Raw genomic sequence first — 18,126 nt, 5'->3', positions numbered from 1 at the left:
ACAAACCCCACCACGTTTGGGAGCATTGAGCTGGCAGTTTCACCAGAGAGGCCAGTCAGTGTATGAGTCACAGGGGTTGAACTCCCGCTCCGCGCCCACAGGAGATTGGCAAGGAGCATTGTGGGATAGCTGGCACCATTCCTGCCTGTGCTGGGCTTGTTATATGTATAGATAGAAGTCTCCATGGTCCCCATCCACGAGGGGCTGGACTGAAACCATCCTTTGCACGTAGGCCACCAAGCAGCCATCGGATGAGGACTTGCGGTCACTACTGGTTTCTCTTCAGAGCGGTGAATCCTAGTGGATAGAGCATTAAATTGGGACTCAGGAGACCTGGGTTCTATTCCCCACTCTTCCACTGGCACGCTGGGTGGCCTTGGACAAATCGCTTCCCCGATCTGTGCCTCAGTTTTCCCATCTGTAAAAGGGGGAGAATGAGAGGGATCTCCTTTGTAAAGCACTTTGAAGTCTACTGATGAAAAGCACTAGGTAAGAGCTAGGGATCATTGACCTGGGCTGTCTTTAAACTGGCGACCTAAAGGTGGCAGGTTCTAGTCCTTTTAACAATCCTTGGATTCATCCAGTCCCCCAGACTCAGCGTCTAAAATGAAGCTGTAATGGTCTACAAGGCTGCCCTTGCTTTTGGTTAGCTGCCCTTTGCCCAGAGACGGGAAGTTTGGCATTGCAATGTGGAGTGTAACACCTGCTCTTTTGTGGTTTCCCCCCTCCTTTCTAGGTAGGTGAAGCTAGAGCGCTGTATAACATTGGCAATGTTTACCATGCAAAGGGAAAGCAGTTGTCTTGGAGCATGGCCCAAGACCCAGGGTCCCTGCCTCCAGAAGTCAAGGAGACGCTGCAGAGAGCTTCGGAATACTATGAGTAAGTACCAACCCTTCCCAGATCTGCGGGGGACGGGGCTGCACAGACAGCCCCGTTGTGGTCAGCAGTAATTTACCCGGCTGCAATCATGCGCGTGGCAAACTTGCAAAGCGTCTGGCACTCTATCAGTGCTCGGTCTGATGAGTGCATCATTCCAGCGCTGTGTGCATGTGTCTTGTTACTGTCCTGATGACAGCTCTGGGGAGCTGCAGAAGCATGGTGATGGCCGACAGGTGAAAGATAACAGCACTGGGCTTGTGACAAGTCATTTTTCATACAGCCCTCTTTAAAGCACTCCACTTAGAAGGCGACCGGGTCCCGCCTGACTAAACCAGCAAGGACCTCGGGGTTGGGGGGGGATTTGGCTGAGCTTTTGGGCAGGGGAGCGCTGTGCATTCCTCCGCAGTGATCCCCACATCTACCCACCCCTTTTGGCTGACCCAAGGACTGCTTGCCTGCCTGTAGAGGGGCCTGTGTGCTCACCTCTTTGGCAGGGTGGGGCACACCCATATGGGCTGTTGAGAGGAGAATAAAGGCAGAAAGTGGGGGGAGAGGGAAGGGGGGAGGAAAGTAAAAGTTGATGAGATTTTAAGGCTGGAAGTTAGGCTCATCTAGGCTGATCTCCTGCGTAACACAGGTCAGAGACCCTCACCCAGTGCCTCCTGGAGAAGACCCTTCTTCCCCTGCACTAAAGGGGAACTTAGATGCCAAGACCTGAGCTTGGAGTTCATTCTCCCATGGCTGGCAGTGGCATTGGATACCTCTGCCAGTTCAAAGGGCTGCATCCCTCAGCCTGCCTGAGGTGCTGGCAATGTTATGGGATCGGGCAGAAGAGAGACTCTACTCTTGGCAGGCCATCAAAGGAGGAATTGGATTTTTGACCTCTTTGAAATGTATTTATTGATAGTTTGTAAATGGCGAGGCAGGAGACAGGCACTTCTGGTTAATGTAGGGGGCCTGGGAGCCAGGACTTCTAGGTTTCTCTCGGGTTCTGTGTGAGAAGTTGAGCAAGTCTCTTGGCCTGATATTCCACGATATTGAGCACCTATAGGGGGCTCGGCACCTCTAAAAATCAGGCTATTGGCCTCTCTGTGCCTCAGTTTCCACATTGTGTGAAACGTCATTGAACATTTCAATGCAGTGTTGAAGCTGTGTCGGCCCCAGGCTATTAGAGAGACAAGGTCGGGGTGGTAATATCTTTTATTGGACCGACTTCCGTTGGAGAGAAATGAGCCTTCGAGCTTGAAAAGCTGCTCTCTCTCCAACAGAAGTTGGTCCAATAAAAGAGATGATCTCACCCACCTTGTGTTTGAAACATCTCAGAGTATTTTGAGATCCTTTGAGGAAAGGCTCTGTATAGCTGCAAAGTATTGATAATCATATCCTGCTACATTATCCTTTGCCAAGGATCTGAAATCCTAAATCGCTCTTATTTTCTATTGTGAAGCAGGCTCAGTTCCCCTTTAAGAATGTGCAGTGCCTGTAACCCTTGTAACTTCATTCCCCTGCCACATAGTGTCAGGAGATAAAGCTAGCGAGCTGACTGATGGTACATCAAACTGCAGTCCCCAGCGCTAGTCTGAGTGAGCTCAAATACAAGATGGCTGAAATAACATAGTACAGCAAGGGAATCGTGTCAAGCGAGTGGGATAAGCAAAGTGAAAGGAGGGGTAGACTGCTGGGGAATAGAGAGTTTGTGATGACCCTTAGTGAACGAAGTGTTAGTCAACAATTGCATTATGGCCCCTAGAATTTGTGTCTGTTCCTTTTACTATGGATATTATAGTGTGGTACCATTTCCGTGCCTACAATTGGAAAAGGAAACACCTTGCACATTTTTGCAGAGGGCTTATAGTTTTCTCTTTCCCTGGAAGGATAAAGGGGAACAGGAATGTTTGTTCTGTGGGTGGGATCAGCTGGGTCTGGTTCAGCAGCTGAGGTTTAAAGGGACCCAAATGCTGCACATACTGTTATGCGCACCTGCTTAGAGAAGCAACCGAATAAACTGCTTTGTCCCATCTGGCAGCTGCGTGAGAATGAGCAGCGATGCAGAAACACTGCGCTCAGCAGAGGAAAAGCTGGGCCAGAGTCGAGCTCATGTGCCAGAGTCGGATGTCGTTTGTCTGTGCTCCGATCCTTCTCTTAATCAAGCCAGAATAATCCGTGGGGATGGTGTTTTCTGGCAGTTCATATAATTCTGACTAATTTTTGCCCGGGGGTTTCTGGGGGTGGGAATGGGATTCTGTAGAAGGAGGGATGAGGAAAGATTGCAGGCTTTTTAAATTAAAAAAAAAAATAAAACAAAACTCCTTTCAGAGAGTTGCAAACTAAGCTTCTAAGTTTACCTGTCTTGAGTATAGCTCAGAGTAGGTCAAACTGTAACACACGCAGTTAAATTCCGTCCCTGAGCATCTGCTTTGAGGCCACAATGTTCTACAAAGTATGATCATTGGCGGGCGGAATCTACTCACGAACTCGCTTGTGTGCACACCACTGCCCTCTACTGGATAGAATTAGAACTCTTCAACTGTGTATCATTGGCCCTATACTGCAATGGCTAATGGAGAGTCATCTTTCGTTCAAGTGGTCAGGGCCTGTGTTTCTGCAGAAGAGTTTCCTGTTCTGTCACCGTGAAGTCCTGAGGCATTGCAGCGTGCCCCACAGTAACAACTGTGCCTTTTCCACCTGGCTGCAGATATGTTTGCGATGGCATGTGCCGGAATGCTGTCGCTAGGCTTATTTAGAACTAACTGCAAGGTTTCTCCCCTTTGATCTTTACTTCGGTAAAGGAAATGGGTTTTTAAAAATAACCCTTGTTGTCTGAAAGGGAGAGACGAGCATCTCTCTTAAATCAGTCTTCTCGTCTCTGCAGACGTGATAGCGCCTGCATCTAGCTCCCCGTCCTTTTGCCCAGGAGCAGTAGGTGCATGTCGAGCATCTGCTGGGTGAACTCATGCCAGCCCGAAGCAGCCAGGCTGCTCTGAACGTGCTGAGCGGATACTGCAGAGGGTTTGACTGCGCTTGTTGTTGCAGTGTTGCATCCAGTCATGCTCATCTCCGATGCATCCCAGCTGCCGGCGCTGGGAAGGCAGGCAGAGAAATGGCTCAGAGCTCCTGGCCCTGCCTGTTTTTTTTTTTTTCCTGTTTCTCTTGCTTCTTCCTGACGTCATCAAAGTTTAATAATAATTATAACATCTGACTCTTATTCTGGCTCTTTTTCCCCATCGATTTCAAAGCACTGTACAAACGAGAGATGAATCATCCCCATTTGACAGACAGGGAAACTGAGGCAGAGCAGGACTCCCAAGGACCATCCCCCGAAATAGAAACTGTACTTCAAAGCTGAAAACAACACGCTGTCCTTGGCTTTTCTTTGAGATAACTCTGGGCATGAAGGTATCTGCTCTTCTGGTTGAGCAGGGCAGTTGTGTGTAAGGAGAGATGGTTAGAATAAGGGACACTGAAGCAGCACCAGTGGTAATGCATTCAGTTCCCAGCTCTGCCGCTGGCCTGCTGGGTGACCTTGGGCACGTAACGGCCCCTTCCTGTGCCTCGGTTTCCCCATCTGTAAAATGGGGATAATGACACTGTTCTCCCTTTGTAAAGTCCTGCGATTTCTTACCAGGCCTGAAGGTGTTTCAACACCCAGGCAGCTGCTGCAAATCAGCACAGCTCAACCGAAGTTGAGGGAGTGGCGCTGGTTTGGGCCGGCTAAGGGTCTGGCCTGTGTGAAATGCTAAGTGTCCCAAGGTGGAATCTCTCACTTGTGTCTGAAGGCGTAAAAGCGCCATTCTCCCCAGCGATTAAAGGTGATTGAAATGGGAGGGGGAGATCTCGCCACATCAGGTGAGGAGGAGGGGCAGATCATAGAATCATAGAATATCAGGGCTGGAAGAGACCTCAGGAGGTATCTAGTCCAACCCCCCTGCTCAAAGCAGGACCAACCCCAACTAAATCATCCCAGCCAGGGCTTTGTCAAGCTGGGCCTTAAAAACCGCTAAGGATAGAGATTCCACCAGCTCCCTAGGGAACTCATTCCAGTGCTTCACCACCCTCCTAGTGAAATAGGGTTCCCTAATATCCAACCTAGACCTCCCCCACTGCAACTTGAGACTGTTGCTCTGTGAGGGGCGATGTTTACCCAGGCCCGGGAGAGCTGTGTCCCCTCAGAGCTCCTTACTTTGACCCTGGGCTCTCTGTATCTCATGTTAAGGTCGATGGGAGCCGGATGCCTGTTGGCTGAGAGTGACCGCACGTGCTGCTCTGATTTCTTGCAGGAGGAATCTGTCTCTGGTGAAGGAGCTTGGGGACAGAGCCGCTCAGGGCCGAGCCTATGGGAACCTTGGCAATACCCAGTACTTGCTGGGGAACTTCAGCGAAGCCACGGCTTTCCACAAAGAGGTAAGGAGGGTGTCAATCGTTCTCATAGGGCGTGGGCGATCCAGTCGCTTCCTCAGACGTGTCTTTGTGCCTGGCCTGCAGAAGGGAACTAGACATTGGTCCGTTCACCCCTAGCTGCATCATATCCTTCATCTCCCATTACAGACACTATGCCCCAGATCCTGTCACCCTTCCTCATGCTGAGTAGCTCCTGACTCCCACCAAAGCCAGTGGGAGTAAGGTGGCACTCAACACGAAGGTGGCAAAATCTCACGTGGCAGCTGCTGTCAGATGAGGCGATCTAGCCACGTGTTACTGACAGGCTATGTAAAGAACCACCAAAAAATAGTCATCGGTCACCATCGGGAATATTGCCCTGCAAGGTAAACTCTGTGTGTGATGGGCTATCCCTGCCTCCCTCCCCGAGTAGGAGATGCTTAGGCCCAGGGCCGGCTCCAGGGTTTTGGCCGCTCTAAGCAGCCAAACAAAAATCGCGATCGCGGCGGCTATTCGGCGGGAGGTCCTTCGCTCCGAGCAGGAGAGAGGGACCGTCCGCTGAATTGCCGCTGAACAGCTGGACGTGCCGCCCCTCTCCGGAGTGGCCGCCCCAAGCACCTGCTTGGTAAGCTGGTGCCTGGAGCCAGCCCTGCTTAGCCCAGAGCCCTGAGAACCAGAGCGCTGAAGGTGGCTCCTGGTGCTCAGAAGACAGATCAGTGGTGTTTGGAGGCCACTCCCAGAGGCCCGTGTTTTTACCAATCCACAGAAACAATTTGCCTGAGGTATAAACGTTTAATATACATACCGACCACTGCCCCGATCGATGCACTGCTCAGAGAACCCGGGGATGAGCTCCTCTCCCAAGCCTGGGAGCCGTCCTTCCCCTCGTCAGGGGTGAGGCATGTCCGCTGGGCAGACGGGAGGCAGCTCCAGGATTCGGGCTGGGCATAAATAGAGGCCTTGAGTCGCCAGGGCCGGCTATTGTCCTGAACAAGAAACTGGATTAAAACCCACCCCCGACGTCAACGCGCCTTGTGCGGAGTGGGGAGAGACTCAGCCGGATCCGCGGTGCTAAGTAACCTGCTGCAGAGCGAAACCTTACAGGACAAGACCGTTTGACTCAGTGCTGCAGAAGGAAATGATTTGCCGCCTCCTTTGCTTGAAACAGCCCACTGGGAAGTGATTGGCACCCAGCTTCCTTGCCTTACCCAGGCAGTGCAAGCAGAGAGAGCCCCATCTTGGGCCCCATCTTTGCTGGGACAGGTACCTCACAGCATGGAACAGTTCCCCCGGGAAGGAACACAGTCAGAGCTGTGATGGAGCCAGGATTTCCCAACCAAAGAGTAACCCGGCCACCCGGTGACTGGCCCTGCCATGCCAACTGGCCTGAGTTAGTGTCAGCGGCGGCGGGAGCAGCATCAAGCGGGGAGGTCACACAGGCTGTCTTTAGCAGCGCAGCAGGTATCTGGGATGGGATAAGTCCCAGTAGGTTTGTAACAGCGTAGTCTTCCCCCATAGGGGCCAGAGGGCTGGAGCCAGCCAGCTGTGTTCTGAGTGGAGCCCGGTAGTTTGCAAGGTGCCAGATTGCCTGGAGAGCACCTGATTCCTACAAAGGCCAAAGAGATCAGCTGGGGGAAGCTACAGAAGGCAGGCTGGATCCTAGAGTGGGCCCCAGCAGGGGGGGGTCCCAGGCCGACGGCCGGATGGAGAGCTGCCTGGAGCAGGTCAGCTTGGCAGCCTCTGGGCATGGCCTCCCCTTCCTGGGATGGGCAGCCAGGCCTACAGCCCTGCAGGGGGGGTTGCTTGGAACCACACGGGCAGTTTCTCTAAACAGCGTGGGTGCAGATTGTGGGTAACCAAGCAGGGCTCTTCCATTCTGAACTCCTACCAGTCTTCGTTCTAATTGCCGACGACAATGCGTTTAACCAAGCTGCTGACAAGGCATCTCCTCGGGAATGTGTGTTGTGACAAAGGCCTGTAATGCTCGGCCAATGGGTGCGGTGACACGGCCCCTGCTGCAAGCGGCTTCAGGCTCATATACTTCCCAGGGAGCTGCAGGGAGCTCAGCCCCTTTGCAAGTCAGGCCAACTCGCGTGGAGCTCAATAGATAGTGACTAAGACGGGACGGGGGAGGAACTGCAGAAACAGCACCAGGTACAATGGGGTTGGGAGGAGGGGGAGGGCGTGGGACACTGCTCCAGGCTCAGTGCAAAGCCCAGGGTGCAGCAGGGAGAAGAGGGGAGGGTGGGGCAGAACCAATTAAGGGTCGAGACATGGGCCCGGCTGGAGCAGTGCAGAGCTAGGGAGGGAAGGATGAGGAGCGGGGCTGGGATTCGGTGAGACGAAGCCAGTTGGGGAGGGGATTCGCTCTGCACCCATGTCCCTGAGCGGCACGACAGAACCCCTCCTGGGCGTTACGGCGGAGTGATCAGCCGCGTCGCTTCTCCAGCTGATTTGGGCCCTGCTCCCCCATCCAGCTGACTGCTTAACTACACGCTTACCTGTAAGCCAGCAGGACCATCGCGGGCTGACAGTGGCTGGCTGGGTCTGGGCCTTGGAGAGAGGGCATCAGTTGCCAGCAGTAGCACATGCTTCCCCGAGGCGCTGGGGCTGCAGTCGATGCGTTCTCACGCGCCTGCCTGTGTCTGTTTCAGCGACTCGCCATCGCCAAGGAGTTTGGGGACAAAGCGGCCGAGAGGCGAGCGTACAGCAACCTGGGCAATGCGCACATCTTCCTCGGCAGGTTTGACATCTCGGCGGAGTACTACAAGTAAGTGCCACGGCTGTTTGGGGGAAGCAGAGGCCGGGCTCTGGGCTCTCTGCCTTTGCGGAATGCACAAGAGCAGCCAGGCTGAGCGAAACTATTCCCCCGGGAACCCAGGTCTGTTGTAATGCATCCCAGGGCTTCAAGCACTAGGTATAAGCCACCCACAGGGAACAGGAGCCGGTTCGAGGGAGGGTCTGTCTGGTCTTTCTCCAGCCAGCGCTTGGCTCCCAATTGAGATGTGCATCATATCGCCCCCTGCTGGCCACTTTTGTAACTTGTACAGAGGATAGTTGGTGCATGTTGTTATAGTCCAAATTCCCAGATTCTCCAAAGCAACGCTCTGCCGTGCTGGTGCTGGAATTGCTGTGCACAAGGAGGCTACATTCCAAAAGAGCAGGGACAGGCTGCTGGGTAACAGGAGTGACAGAGTCTCCAGCCTTTCTGCAGACCTCCACGTACCCAAAACTTATCTCCGTTGGTTCTGCTTGACAGAGCAGAGCTGAATTTATCGATACAATGGGGCTAAATTCACCCTGGTGTAAAGCACTGAAGCCAGTGGAGGTACAGCATTGGGTTGGGAAGACGGGGGCAGCCATCAGCAGGTCTTAGGGATGTCCACACTAGAGCTGGAGAGAAAATTTCCACCTTGGGTAGCCATACCGCGCTAGCTCTGACCGAGCAGCGAGTCACCCTGCATGTACCTTGGATGAGATCATACTTGGCGCTCAGTGGCTACATTGCTGTTTTTAGTGCACTCACTCGGTCAAAGCTAGCACCGGCATGTCTACACGAGTTGGAATCCCACCTCCAGTGCGTGTCTACACGAGTTGGAATCCCACCTCCTTAGAATGTGGCATTCTTTGGCTTCAAATAAACTCCCTGAGGAATCTGCCCTCAGCGGATCAGCATTTCTCCCTGGCTTGCAGGTGTGCTGTGCATGAATGTGTCTGTGTCTCCATCTGTTTATTGCAGGAAAACACTCCAACTCTCCAGACAACTGAAAGACCAAGCAGTAGAAGCTCAGGCTTGCTACAGCCTCGGAAACACTTACACGTTGCTCCAAGACTACGAGCGAGCCATCGAGTACCATCTAAAGCACCTGCTGATAGCGCAGGAGCTGGGGGACAGGTGAGAGATTTGGGACCGTATCTGTGTCTTGTTAGTATAATGGCTTCAGTGGGGATCGAACCTGGCGTCTCTCAGACTAAAAGCCTGAGCCTCTAGGGCTAAAGGACTAAGACCATTAGCTCTGCAATACTAGCAGACTCATAAACCTTTCCTATGGTCCAGCCCCTACAATGGGGGCAAAGCCCCACGCCCAGCTGTGTTAATGTGGGTGATATCAGCTCTCTGGTGAGAATTACTAAAGGTCTGTTGTGTTCAGCCCTCTGTCCCAGCTGCTACTCCTGTTTTTCCCAGCCACCTCCTGGTGAGCACCCGCTGGGATATAAAAATAGCTTCTCCCTAAGGAACAAAGTGAGCAGTGAATGAACCCAAAAGCCCCACCGCTGTGTCTCGCTCATAATGGAAGCTCTGAGAAGGTGCGATAAGATTCCACTCTGATGTGACCAGAAATGGCATTTGGGAACAAATGGTGTGTCACCCGGAATAGGTAGGGAAATGCATTTTGCTCCATAGATAAATTATTACCAACGTGTTACGGCGTCTACCTCCAGCCTTGGGTGAAGTTTTCCTGTCTCCTGAGCTTTGCCACGCCGGGTTTCGAGTCTCTTGCAAGTCCTTAACTGAATTTTCAGCCAGCTTGTTGAGGATCTCTGCGAACGACCCTCTTAAAACCTGAGCAAGATGGATATTCAGCTTCATACAGAGCAAAAGATTCAAGAGAAGGAATTGGCAAATGACTAGAAGAAATGAGCATTGCAAAATGGAGAAGGAAGAATCCAGCTGGGAGAGCATTTGAGTTGAATGATCTACTGTGCCATCAAAGGGGGTGGTCAAAGCACCCAAAGAGTGGACATGGCCTCGCTAAGAGGGTGTCTCAAATTGGACATCCACAAAGGGCCTGTTTTTCCTAGGTGCTGAGCACCCACGTCCCAGATGAAGTCAATGGGCATTGCGGATGCGCCACCCCTTCTGAAAATCGGCCCAAGCTGGGCATCCAAAACCAGGCCCAGTTGAATATTGGGCTGTGTATAACGAGGGTTTTCACACAAGGGGTGGAGTAGTGAACTGGGAAATCAGGACTCATGGGTTCTATTCCTGGCTCTGTCACTGATTCACTAGGGTACTTGGAGGAACCACTTCACCACGCCGTGCCTCAGTTTCCTCATTGATAAAATAGGGTTACAAATCCCCACCCCACAGGGGTGTTGTGAGAATGATCTACTGCTTGTGAGGCATATGGAAGGAGCTATTCCGTAGAAGAATCATAGAATCTCAGGGTTGGAAGAGACCTCAGGAGGTCATCTAGTCCAACCCCTTGCTCAAAGCAGGACCAACACCAACTAAATCATCCCAGCCAGGCGTTGTCAAGCCGGGCCTTAAAAACCGCTAAGGATGGAGATTCCACCACCTCCCTAGGTAACCCATTCCAGTGCTTCACCATCCTCCTAGTGAAATAGTGTTTTCTCATATCCAACCTAGACCTCCCCCACTGCAACTTGAGACCATTGCTCCTTGTTCTGTCATCTGCCACTACTGAGAACAGCCGAGCTCCATCCTCTTTGGAACCCCCTTCAGGTAGTTGAAGGCTGATATCAAATCCCGCCTCATTCTTCTCTTCTGCAGACTAAACAAGCCCAGTTCCCTCAGCCTCTCCTCATAGGTCATGTGCCCCAGCCTCCTGATCATTTTCGTTGCCCTCCGCTGGATTCTCTCCAATTTGCCCACATCTTTTCTGTAGTGGGGGGCCCAAAACTGGACACAGTACTCCAGATGTGGCTTCACCAATGCCGAATAGAGGGGAATAATCACTTCCCTCAATCTGCTGGCAATACTCCTACTAATGCAGCCCAATATGCCGTTAGTCTTCTTGGCAACAAGGGCACACTGCTGACTCATATCCAGCTTCTCGTCCACTGTAATCCCCAGGTCCTTTTCTGCAGAACTGCTGCTTAGCCAGTCAGTCCCCAGCCTGTAGCAGTGCATGGGATTCTTCCGTCCTAAGTGCAGGACTCTGCATTTGTCCTTGTTGAATCTCATCAGATTTCTTTTGGCCCAATCCTCCAATTTGTCTAGGTCACTCCAGACCTTATCCCTACCCCTCAGCCTATCTACCTCTCCCCTGTGCTTAGTGTCATCTGCGAACTTGCTGACAGTGCAATCCATCTCATCATCCAGATCATTAATGAAGATGTTGAACAAAACGAGCCCCAGGACCGACCCCTTGAATGGGATGTAAAGAACAACTCTGCGCCGGCAGGGAGAGGAATGGGCGGCAGGTCTACAGGAGCTGCAGTCACAGCCCGTGATCGCAGTGTAGCCATACGAAGGGTCATTTCCAGCTCTAACTTCTGCGAGTCCGTGAAAGCGAGATAGGAGAAAGTGCTACAGATCTGCACGAAGAACAGCCTTGCACTCGGAGGATGGACTAGGTGTGTTGAAATAGGCCTTCCTGTCTAATCAGGCTATGAAAATACCACTCACTGGCCCCATACAGAGCAATTTCCAAAGAGCCTTTGGCATGCTCCAGTCCCCAGGGGCGCTGGGCCAAAGAGCGCTGGGGGTGCAGCACCCTCTGGCTTGAAGGAATAATGGCAAGCGAATGCACGACTTCTATCGCAGACCGACTTTGCAGCTTTGTTCGATGGCTTTCTGCATCCCCACTATAAAAATCCTCCCAGCGCCCTTGCCACTAGATGGAGCATGGACATTAAAATGGAGACAGCCTGCATATTTCTGGGCATTTTCTATCTGATCAGAAACCAAGAAATCCCATTGGGTTAGATGCCGGTTCTGATGGCTCGCTCGGAGATGGAGAGCGTTCTCTTTCCCAGCAGCCCCCCAGGAGTCCATCGGACATTAAGGGGGCTGGTGGCCTTGAGAGGGGATATGCTGTGTTTAGGTTGATGCTAGTAAAAGCAGCACAGAAGCAAAACCTAGGGAACAGGTGTTTATCGAACACAGGCTGAACAATACAGAGGTGATGCATTCCTGTGTGGGGCTGGGCGCAGTCTTTATGGGAGGCTGGTGAGCCGTAAAGAGCTTCTGGCCTCCCTGGGAGCTGGCTCTGAGGAGAGGAGAGCAGAGCACGGAGGGGTTACTTCACAGGAAATGCTTAAACGTGGGAGTGGGGGGATGATGTTTAACCCTAAAAAGTGAGTCACAATCTCCTTTTAAAAAAACAAAACAAAACACTGAAAATGAGAAACCCTCAAATAGCCCATCCCCTGATGGGGTCTTCCTCATGAACAGGTTTAGGGGGGCTCCGTAGGTCCCCCCGCCTGCACCCCTTGAGTAGCATGGGGTTCCGCTCCATGGTACATAATAGGCACCTGTCCTTTTACTACACATGCCATTGGGCTCGTTGTGTGCTAGTGGGCAGTCTCTCTAGCACTCCCTGGCTCACAAGAGCTGTGGGCTGACCGTAGGGCATTCTCAGTGCAGGGAGGCCTTCCCCTGCTGCTCTGACAGCCTGACGACCCTCAGGGCCTGGGGTAAAGCTCGCCTGCTTTCTCAGGTTCATGCCTGAAGTCAAGTGGGGTGGACTGTGAAAAGCTGCGCCCTGGAGGAGGCGGTAACTGAGGTTATTGTCGGCTGCTGCAGTCTGTGTGTGGCCCATGGGGCCGCCCACTGAAAGGCCAGTGCCATGGGCAGGTTTCATAGTTGCTGTGTTTGATCCGTGCTGTGCTCCTGCCCCTGGCCCGTGAGCAAAGGGGGCTGCTCTTGGCTGCCCTGTCACTGTTGCTGTGGGAACGTGTGTGCGCAGCGAAGGGGTTAATCGCCAGGGGGTAGCGGGGGAGAGTTCAGGGACAGCAGCCCGCTGAACATCTGGTGGTGGCTGGAAGATGAGGACGGCCACGTCTGTGCTCTGCTGCACGGGGGACCCCCAGAGTGATTGCCAGTTTCCCACCCCTCTGCTCTCCGGGGGGGGGTGGGAGTGCTGCAGAGGCAGCTGCTCGCCCCAGGACGAGGGAAAGTCCGGCAAGGGGGAAAACTGATTTGGAGACCGGAGAGAAAAAATCAAGGTGGTTTTGGAGTGATTAAAACCAGTCTCAGGAAGGAAGGAATTCTCAAAAGGCCATTTTATCCACAAGGCACTTCAAATAAATCCCCCTCTTGACTGTTGACCCTGCACCCTGTGGGCCAAATCCCCCGCCAGCATCAATCAATGAAGCTCTATTGCAGTTGATGGGCTACACTGATTTACACCACTGATTATCTGGCCCAGGCTTTTTAATGTCTAGAGCCGTTTTTTTTGCCAGGGCCTGTGATTTCTCTGCCCACGTCAGCTGTCCCAGCTGGTTGCCTTCACAAAAGGGGGTGTGCCCTCATTCTGCACAGCCAGCTTGCACGCGCGGCTTGTAAGCGTGCAGCCACTTTTCCAGGTGCAGCGAGATGCCGTGCAAATAGCTGCCCTATAAGATATGGAGTGAAATCCCGACCCCATTGATATCAAGGGGAGCTTTGCCATTGACTTCAATAGAATCAGGATTTCACCCGCAGGCTTGATTGTGTGTGCAGAAGTGGGCACAGAAATCGGCATGGAAACAGGGCCGTTGAGGCTTCCAAGGAGAGGCCAGAAACACACCGGTCCTGAAATGGCTGGTTTTTGCTGCGTCTCAAGAACGCCTATGGATGATGATTTCCTGTTTTGCAGAGTGGGAGAAGGAAGAGCTTGCTGGAGTCTAGGAAATGCCTATGTCTCTCTCGGGAACCATGACCAAGCCCTGCGCTTTGCAAGGAAACATCTTGAAATCTCCCAGGAGGTAAGACGAACTGGCCCGGATCAGGGCGAACCAGATCTCCCTGCTGGGAGGAAGACGTGGATTATGCTAATAAGACACACGGAGGGAGTTCTTCTCCAGTCTTGAAAGCTTCCGTCATGGGCAGTGCTTGGTTTTTATGGGCTATCTTTGAGAATTGCAAACCTAGGCTGGAAAAATCTCATCATGGGAAACCTCCCCCAGCTGCGTCTTAATTGTTGCTAATATAGTTACTGTACCTGGCTAACTCGGCCCGGGTTTGCAAATTGCTTGCTCGGCACGTTTTTAGGGGGGTGTTTGCCAAGGCAAAAAGGAAAGGGTGGGCCCCGCTTTTCAGGCTATTCTGCACTGGTGGGCTCCAGCTTGCACAGAGGAACCTAAATACAACATGTGTCCAACCACGTAGGAGAATACCCGCATTTGAGACCTGGGCTGAGCTCAGAGAACATGTCGCTGACTCAGAGCCCAGTCCTGTTTTGGAGAGGATCAGGGGGTCTGAAAGAGATGGGTGACGGCTTTTCTCTTCAGATGCAATGTGAGGCCACATCTCTGGGTGAGCGGAAACATTGTTTTACCCAGGGCTGGCAGCTCCCTGTGGCACCATAAGGAACATGATGGAGAAAGGGGCAGGGAAAGTTTCTGAGTAAAGATGGGAAAAAATAAGAGCCATCCCCCTTGTGACCCGGGGTGCGTGGGGTAGCCCTCTCTGAAAATGCCAAGGGGGGGCAGGCTGCAAAAGGTGGAGTAGAGACTCCCAAAACTGGTGATTAACACTGAAGTTAAACTCACCAACCAGTCACAGACTGTACTTCTGATCTCCCACACTGGTCATCAAGTTAAAAAAAAATCACACTGCCCCCTTTTCACATTCCAGTTCTCTGGCTCCCAATCAGTACCTAGGTCCAGTACAGTGAGAGTTATTTGAAAAACTCTGCCCACTATACAAAATGTTCTTCTGAACCCCACATTGCCAGGTCAATATTAGGTTGGATCTTACCCAAAATCCCACGCTCCCAGCCAATTCTTTAGTGCCTAAAACTAAAGGTTTATTATAAAGAAAAAAGAAAGACTAAGAAGGGAGTTGGTAAATGATAAAGCACTCAGATACGTACAGAGACTTCAAAGTCCATGTAGCAGGTTCTTGGCAGTGTTGGTGAGTTTGCTGGCTTGAAAGTCCCCCTGGAACATCCATGGCTTGGATGAGTCATTCAGTCTTTTGTTCAGAGCTTCGTTTGTAGAGAAGCAGGAATGAAGATAAAATGGAGCTGATGCCGCAGCCTTTTATAGTCTTTTTGCCACGTGGCTTGTACTTCCTCCGTCCCAAACACAAGCTTCCCAGCACATGGCCTGGAAAAGCCTTAGAGTTCTCTGTCCACAGACATACCACGTGCCTTGCTGACTCAATAGATGTAGACCCTGGCTCCTTTCAGTGGGTTCATTGTACCGCTGGTGACCCTTGATGGGCCACTGAACAGGCTGGGCAGTGCTGATGCCAATCTGTGTGGGCGTGTCACCCAGAACCACAGCACAGGTTTTGAAACACAGACTCTACATATCTATAACTTACAATACAAAGGTGATACAAACATATACATGAGATTATCATACTTTGTGAATCATAACATTTTCACAGATACCTCACATGGCATACCTGGTCAGATTCCTTGCAATTTTATAATATTGGTATCAACAGTATCATAAAGTGCCTCCCGTATTCCATACAGCGTCACACCCCTTGTGTCACAGTGTTGTATTCTAGAGCCAAACCACTTCTTAAAATGTTAGGTTACCTTTCTCCTCCCAATCCTGTTTTTGCTCTTGCTCGGGTGCCTCTAGGTTCAGAGTGGAAGGGCCAGAATAGCCCCATGTGGCTCTTCTCACTTTATTTCTGGCTTAGAAGTGCTGGGAAGCCCCTTAGAAGCCACTTCTCCTGAGCCTTCCACCCAGGTTTGCAAACAGAGGCCTGGCTGGGGCAAAAAAGCAAGTCAGGCCTTGGTCTGCATTTCTGACCCAAAGCCAGACAAGCATCACTCCTCTTTTAAGGATGGTATTAGCACCTCTTGCCTCGAGTGGCTCAAACCGCTGCCAGGGAAATGACTGAAAAATACCATCTGCAAGCCTAAAATTGTGTGCCGTGATTTTTATGTTTATATAATAGTGCCTCTTGGGGCACAGATAACTGAAAGCGTCAGCACAAGATAGTTGCTAATCCAGCGGTAGCCAAAGCAACCATATAACTACCCCTGAAAACACTTTTCTCTGTCCACAAACGTTGGGCGCGTTCAGACCCAGGGCAAACCCCACAGATGGCATCAGTGAAGTTTCACCCACTTTGCCCTCGATCTGAACGTGGCTAGGGTGACCAGACAGCAAGTGTGAAAAATCGGGACGGAGGTGGGGGGGTAATAGGTGCCTATATAAGAAAAAGCCCCAAATATTGGGACTGTCCCTATAAAATCGGGACATCTGGTCACCCTAAACGTGGCTCACAGCCTGAAGTCCAAGCCAGTGGGGTTTTTGACATGTTGCTTTTCTGATCTGTATTATCGAGCTAGCTACCCGAGTCCAAACCCCGGAGCTGCATTTAAACGTGTTCAAACCTCGCTTGTATCAATTTGAGCTAACTCAATATAAGCGAGAGCAAAACCAGTTTAAGTGTGTCTCCATTAGGGTTTTACACTGGTGTAACTAGATCAGTTTTAAGTGATCTAGTTATATGGATGCAGCTTTTCTGATCTAGACCAAGCCAAAGGCTTTTCAGGTGGCTTAGAAATCTAGACAGCAAAAGTGCTTTGTTGTTTACCCTTTGCAGCCTGATATGCGGAAATCAGCCATGGTCCCTTTAAAGCTTTTCCCAGTTGACGAAATTGCCCTTTTGAAGCATTAATTGAAACCACCATTTATAAGTGCTTTGTACATTCTCCTGCCTCTGATAGCTTGGCTAAATCTCGGGGTAGGGCTAACACACCAGCCTAATTATACACTTAATTATACTTGTCAGCCATTCAGAAGAAACACTGTTCGTTGGCCCTGTTCATTTTAGAACAAATTGACTTTTCGGCTTTGGGTTGGAGTCTTCCAGCGTGGCGCTGATTACTCACAGCCAGATGGAGGTTCAGCTGTTGGCATTGCAGATGAGTGGGGATGGGAGGACAGAAACAATAGCAGCCTTGACTGCTCCTGGGGGCGGCGGGGGGGAAGCCTTTGAGGGTTTACAATGCTGTGCTCTTTGTGGGCTGGTGGCTTTGATTACAGGGCAGTGTCGGAAGGGGGTTGCTCATGGCAGGTGGCTAATAAACTCCCCCATGTTGCTAAATATGGAGTGGTGCTGAAAAATCATGTCCGTTTCAGGGATACGGGGGGAGGGCACGCATTCATTTCTAGCCTTCGTCTGCTCTTAGGGAGTGAAGAGCCAGATTAGGGACATTAATTGCTCCCAGATAGACAGAGCAAGGGATGTAAATACAAAAAAAATGTGGCCCACATCGCAACGTTCAGACCCTGCCCAGGAACACCTCCGTTCACAGCAAAGTGGCACCTCTGCTACGGGAGATCCAGGATTAGGACAGAAATCTCTGTCCCCATATTCCCCCTTCAGGACCCCTGTGTTTTGATAGGCGCCCACGAGCAGTCCGCTGCCAGAATTTCTCTGTCGGATAGTAATTCTTCCTTTAAGGTCATCTGAAACAAATGGGAATCATCTAAACATTCCATAGATAATAATAATTAATAAATAAATAATAAGGTTTGTTCCTTTAAAGAGACAAAAGCACACTGCAACTTATTAACTTAATTGGGGTAAATAACCCAGCACTTAGTTAGTCTATAGTAAAAATAAAACAAATTTATGAACGGGGCATAGGATAGGTGATGCCAAGTAAGGGGAATAAAGTTAGAAAGGGTTACAAGCAAATAAAAGTGAAAACATGCATCTAAAACTTAATTTAGCAAGGTACAGGCTTTGTTCCAGATGGCTTTTCTCGCCAGTCTCTCTTCTTCCCAGCCTTGGCTCACTGTCTCTCAGTCAGGACCTTCCATAGAAGTACAAGGTGCTGGCTTCCCTTGTCTTCCTAGGTGCAAGTTCTTTGCCTAAGCAGGCTTCTCACCTATATTCAGGTACCAGACACTGCATTCCCACCCCATGGTTAAAGGACCCAACTTTCTCAGCTTGCGTTTCCTTGTGGTTGTCTAGTGACGGATGCCAAAGGCTGCTTCTGT

General features: G+C 51.2%; 1 protein-coding gene across 10 annotated transcripts in view; it reads left to right on the top strand.

Moving 5' to 3' along the window:
• Positions 1–18,126, top strand: part of GPSM1 (G protein signaling modulator 1) — a 152,770-nt gene that overhangs the window by 55,067 nt on the left and 79,577 nt on the right. For all 10 annotated transcript variants that reach the window (XR_508912.4, XM_065572066.1, XM_008169472.4 and 7 more), the window contains 5 exons: positions 737–879; positions 5,157–5,280; positions 7,911–8,026; positions 8,996–9,151; positions 13,803–13,911. Coding sequence is in view for 9 of the 10 variants with exons in the window: in XM_065572066.1 (XP_065428138.1) it covers positions 737–879; positions 5,157–5,280; positions 7,911–8,026; positions 8,996–9,151; positions 13,803–13,911 (648 nt within the window). In the remaining variant the exon portion in view is untranslated. The remainder of the gene's footprint in view (positions 1–736; positions 880–5,156; positions 5,281–7,910; positions 8,027–8,995; positions 9,152–13,802; positions 13,912–18,126) is intronic.

This window comes from Chrysemys picta, chromosome 18, assembly GCF_011386835.1.
Source record: "Chrysemys picta bellii isolate R12L10 chromosome 18, ASM1138683v2, whole genome shotgun sequence".
Taxonomy (NCBI): domain Eukaryota; kingdom Metazoa; phylum Chordata; order Testudines; family Emydidae; genus Chrysemys; species Chrysemys picta.
The sequence above is the reverse complement of the archived record's forward strand: the minus strand, read 5'-3'. Positions and strand labels throughout refer to the sequence as shown.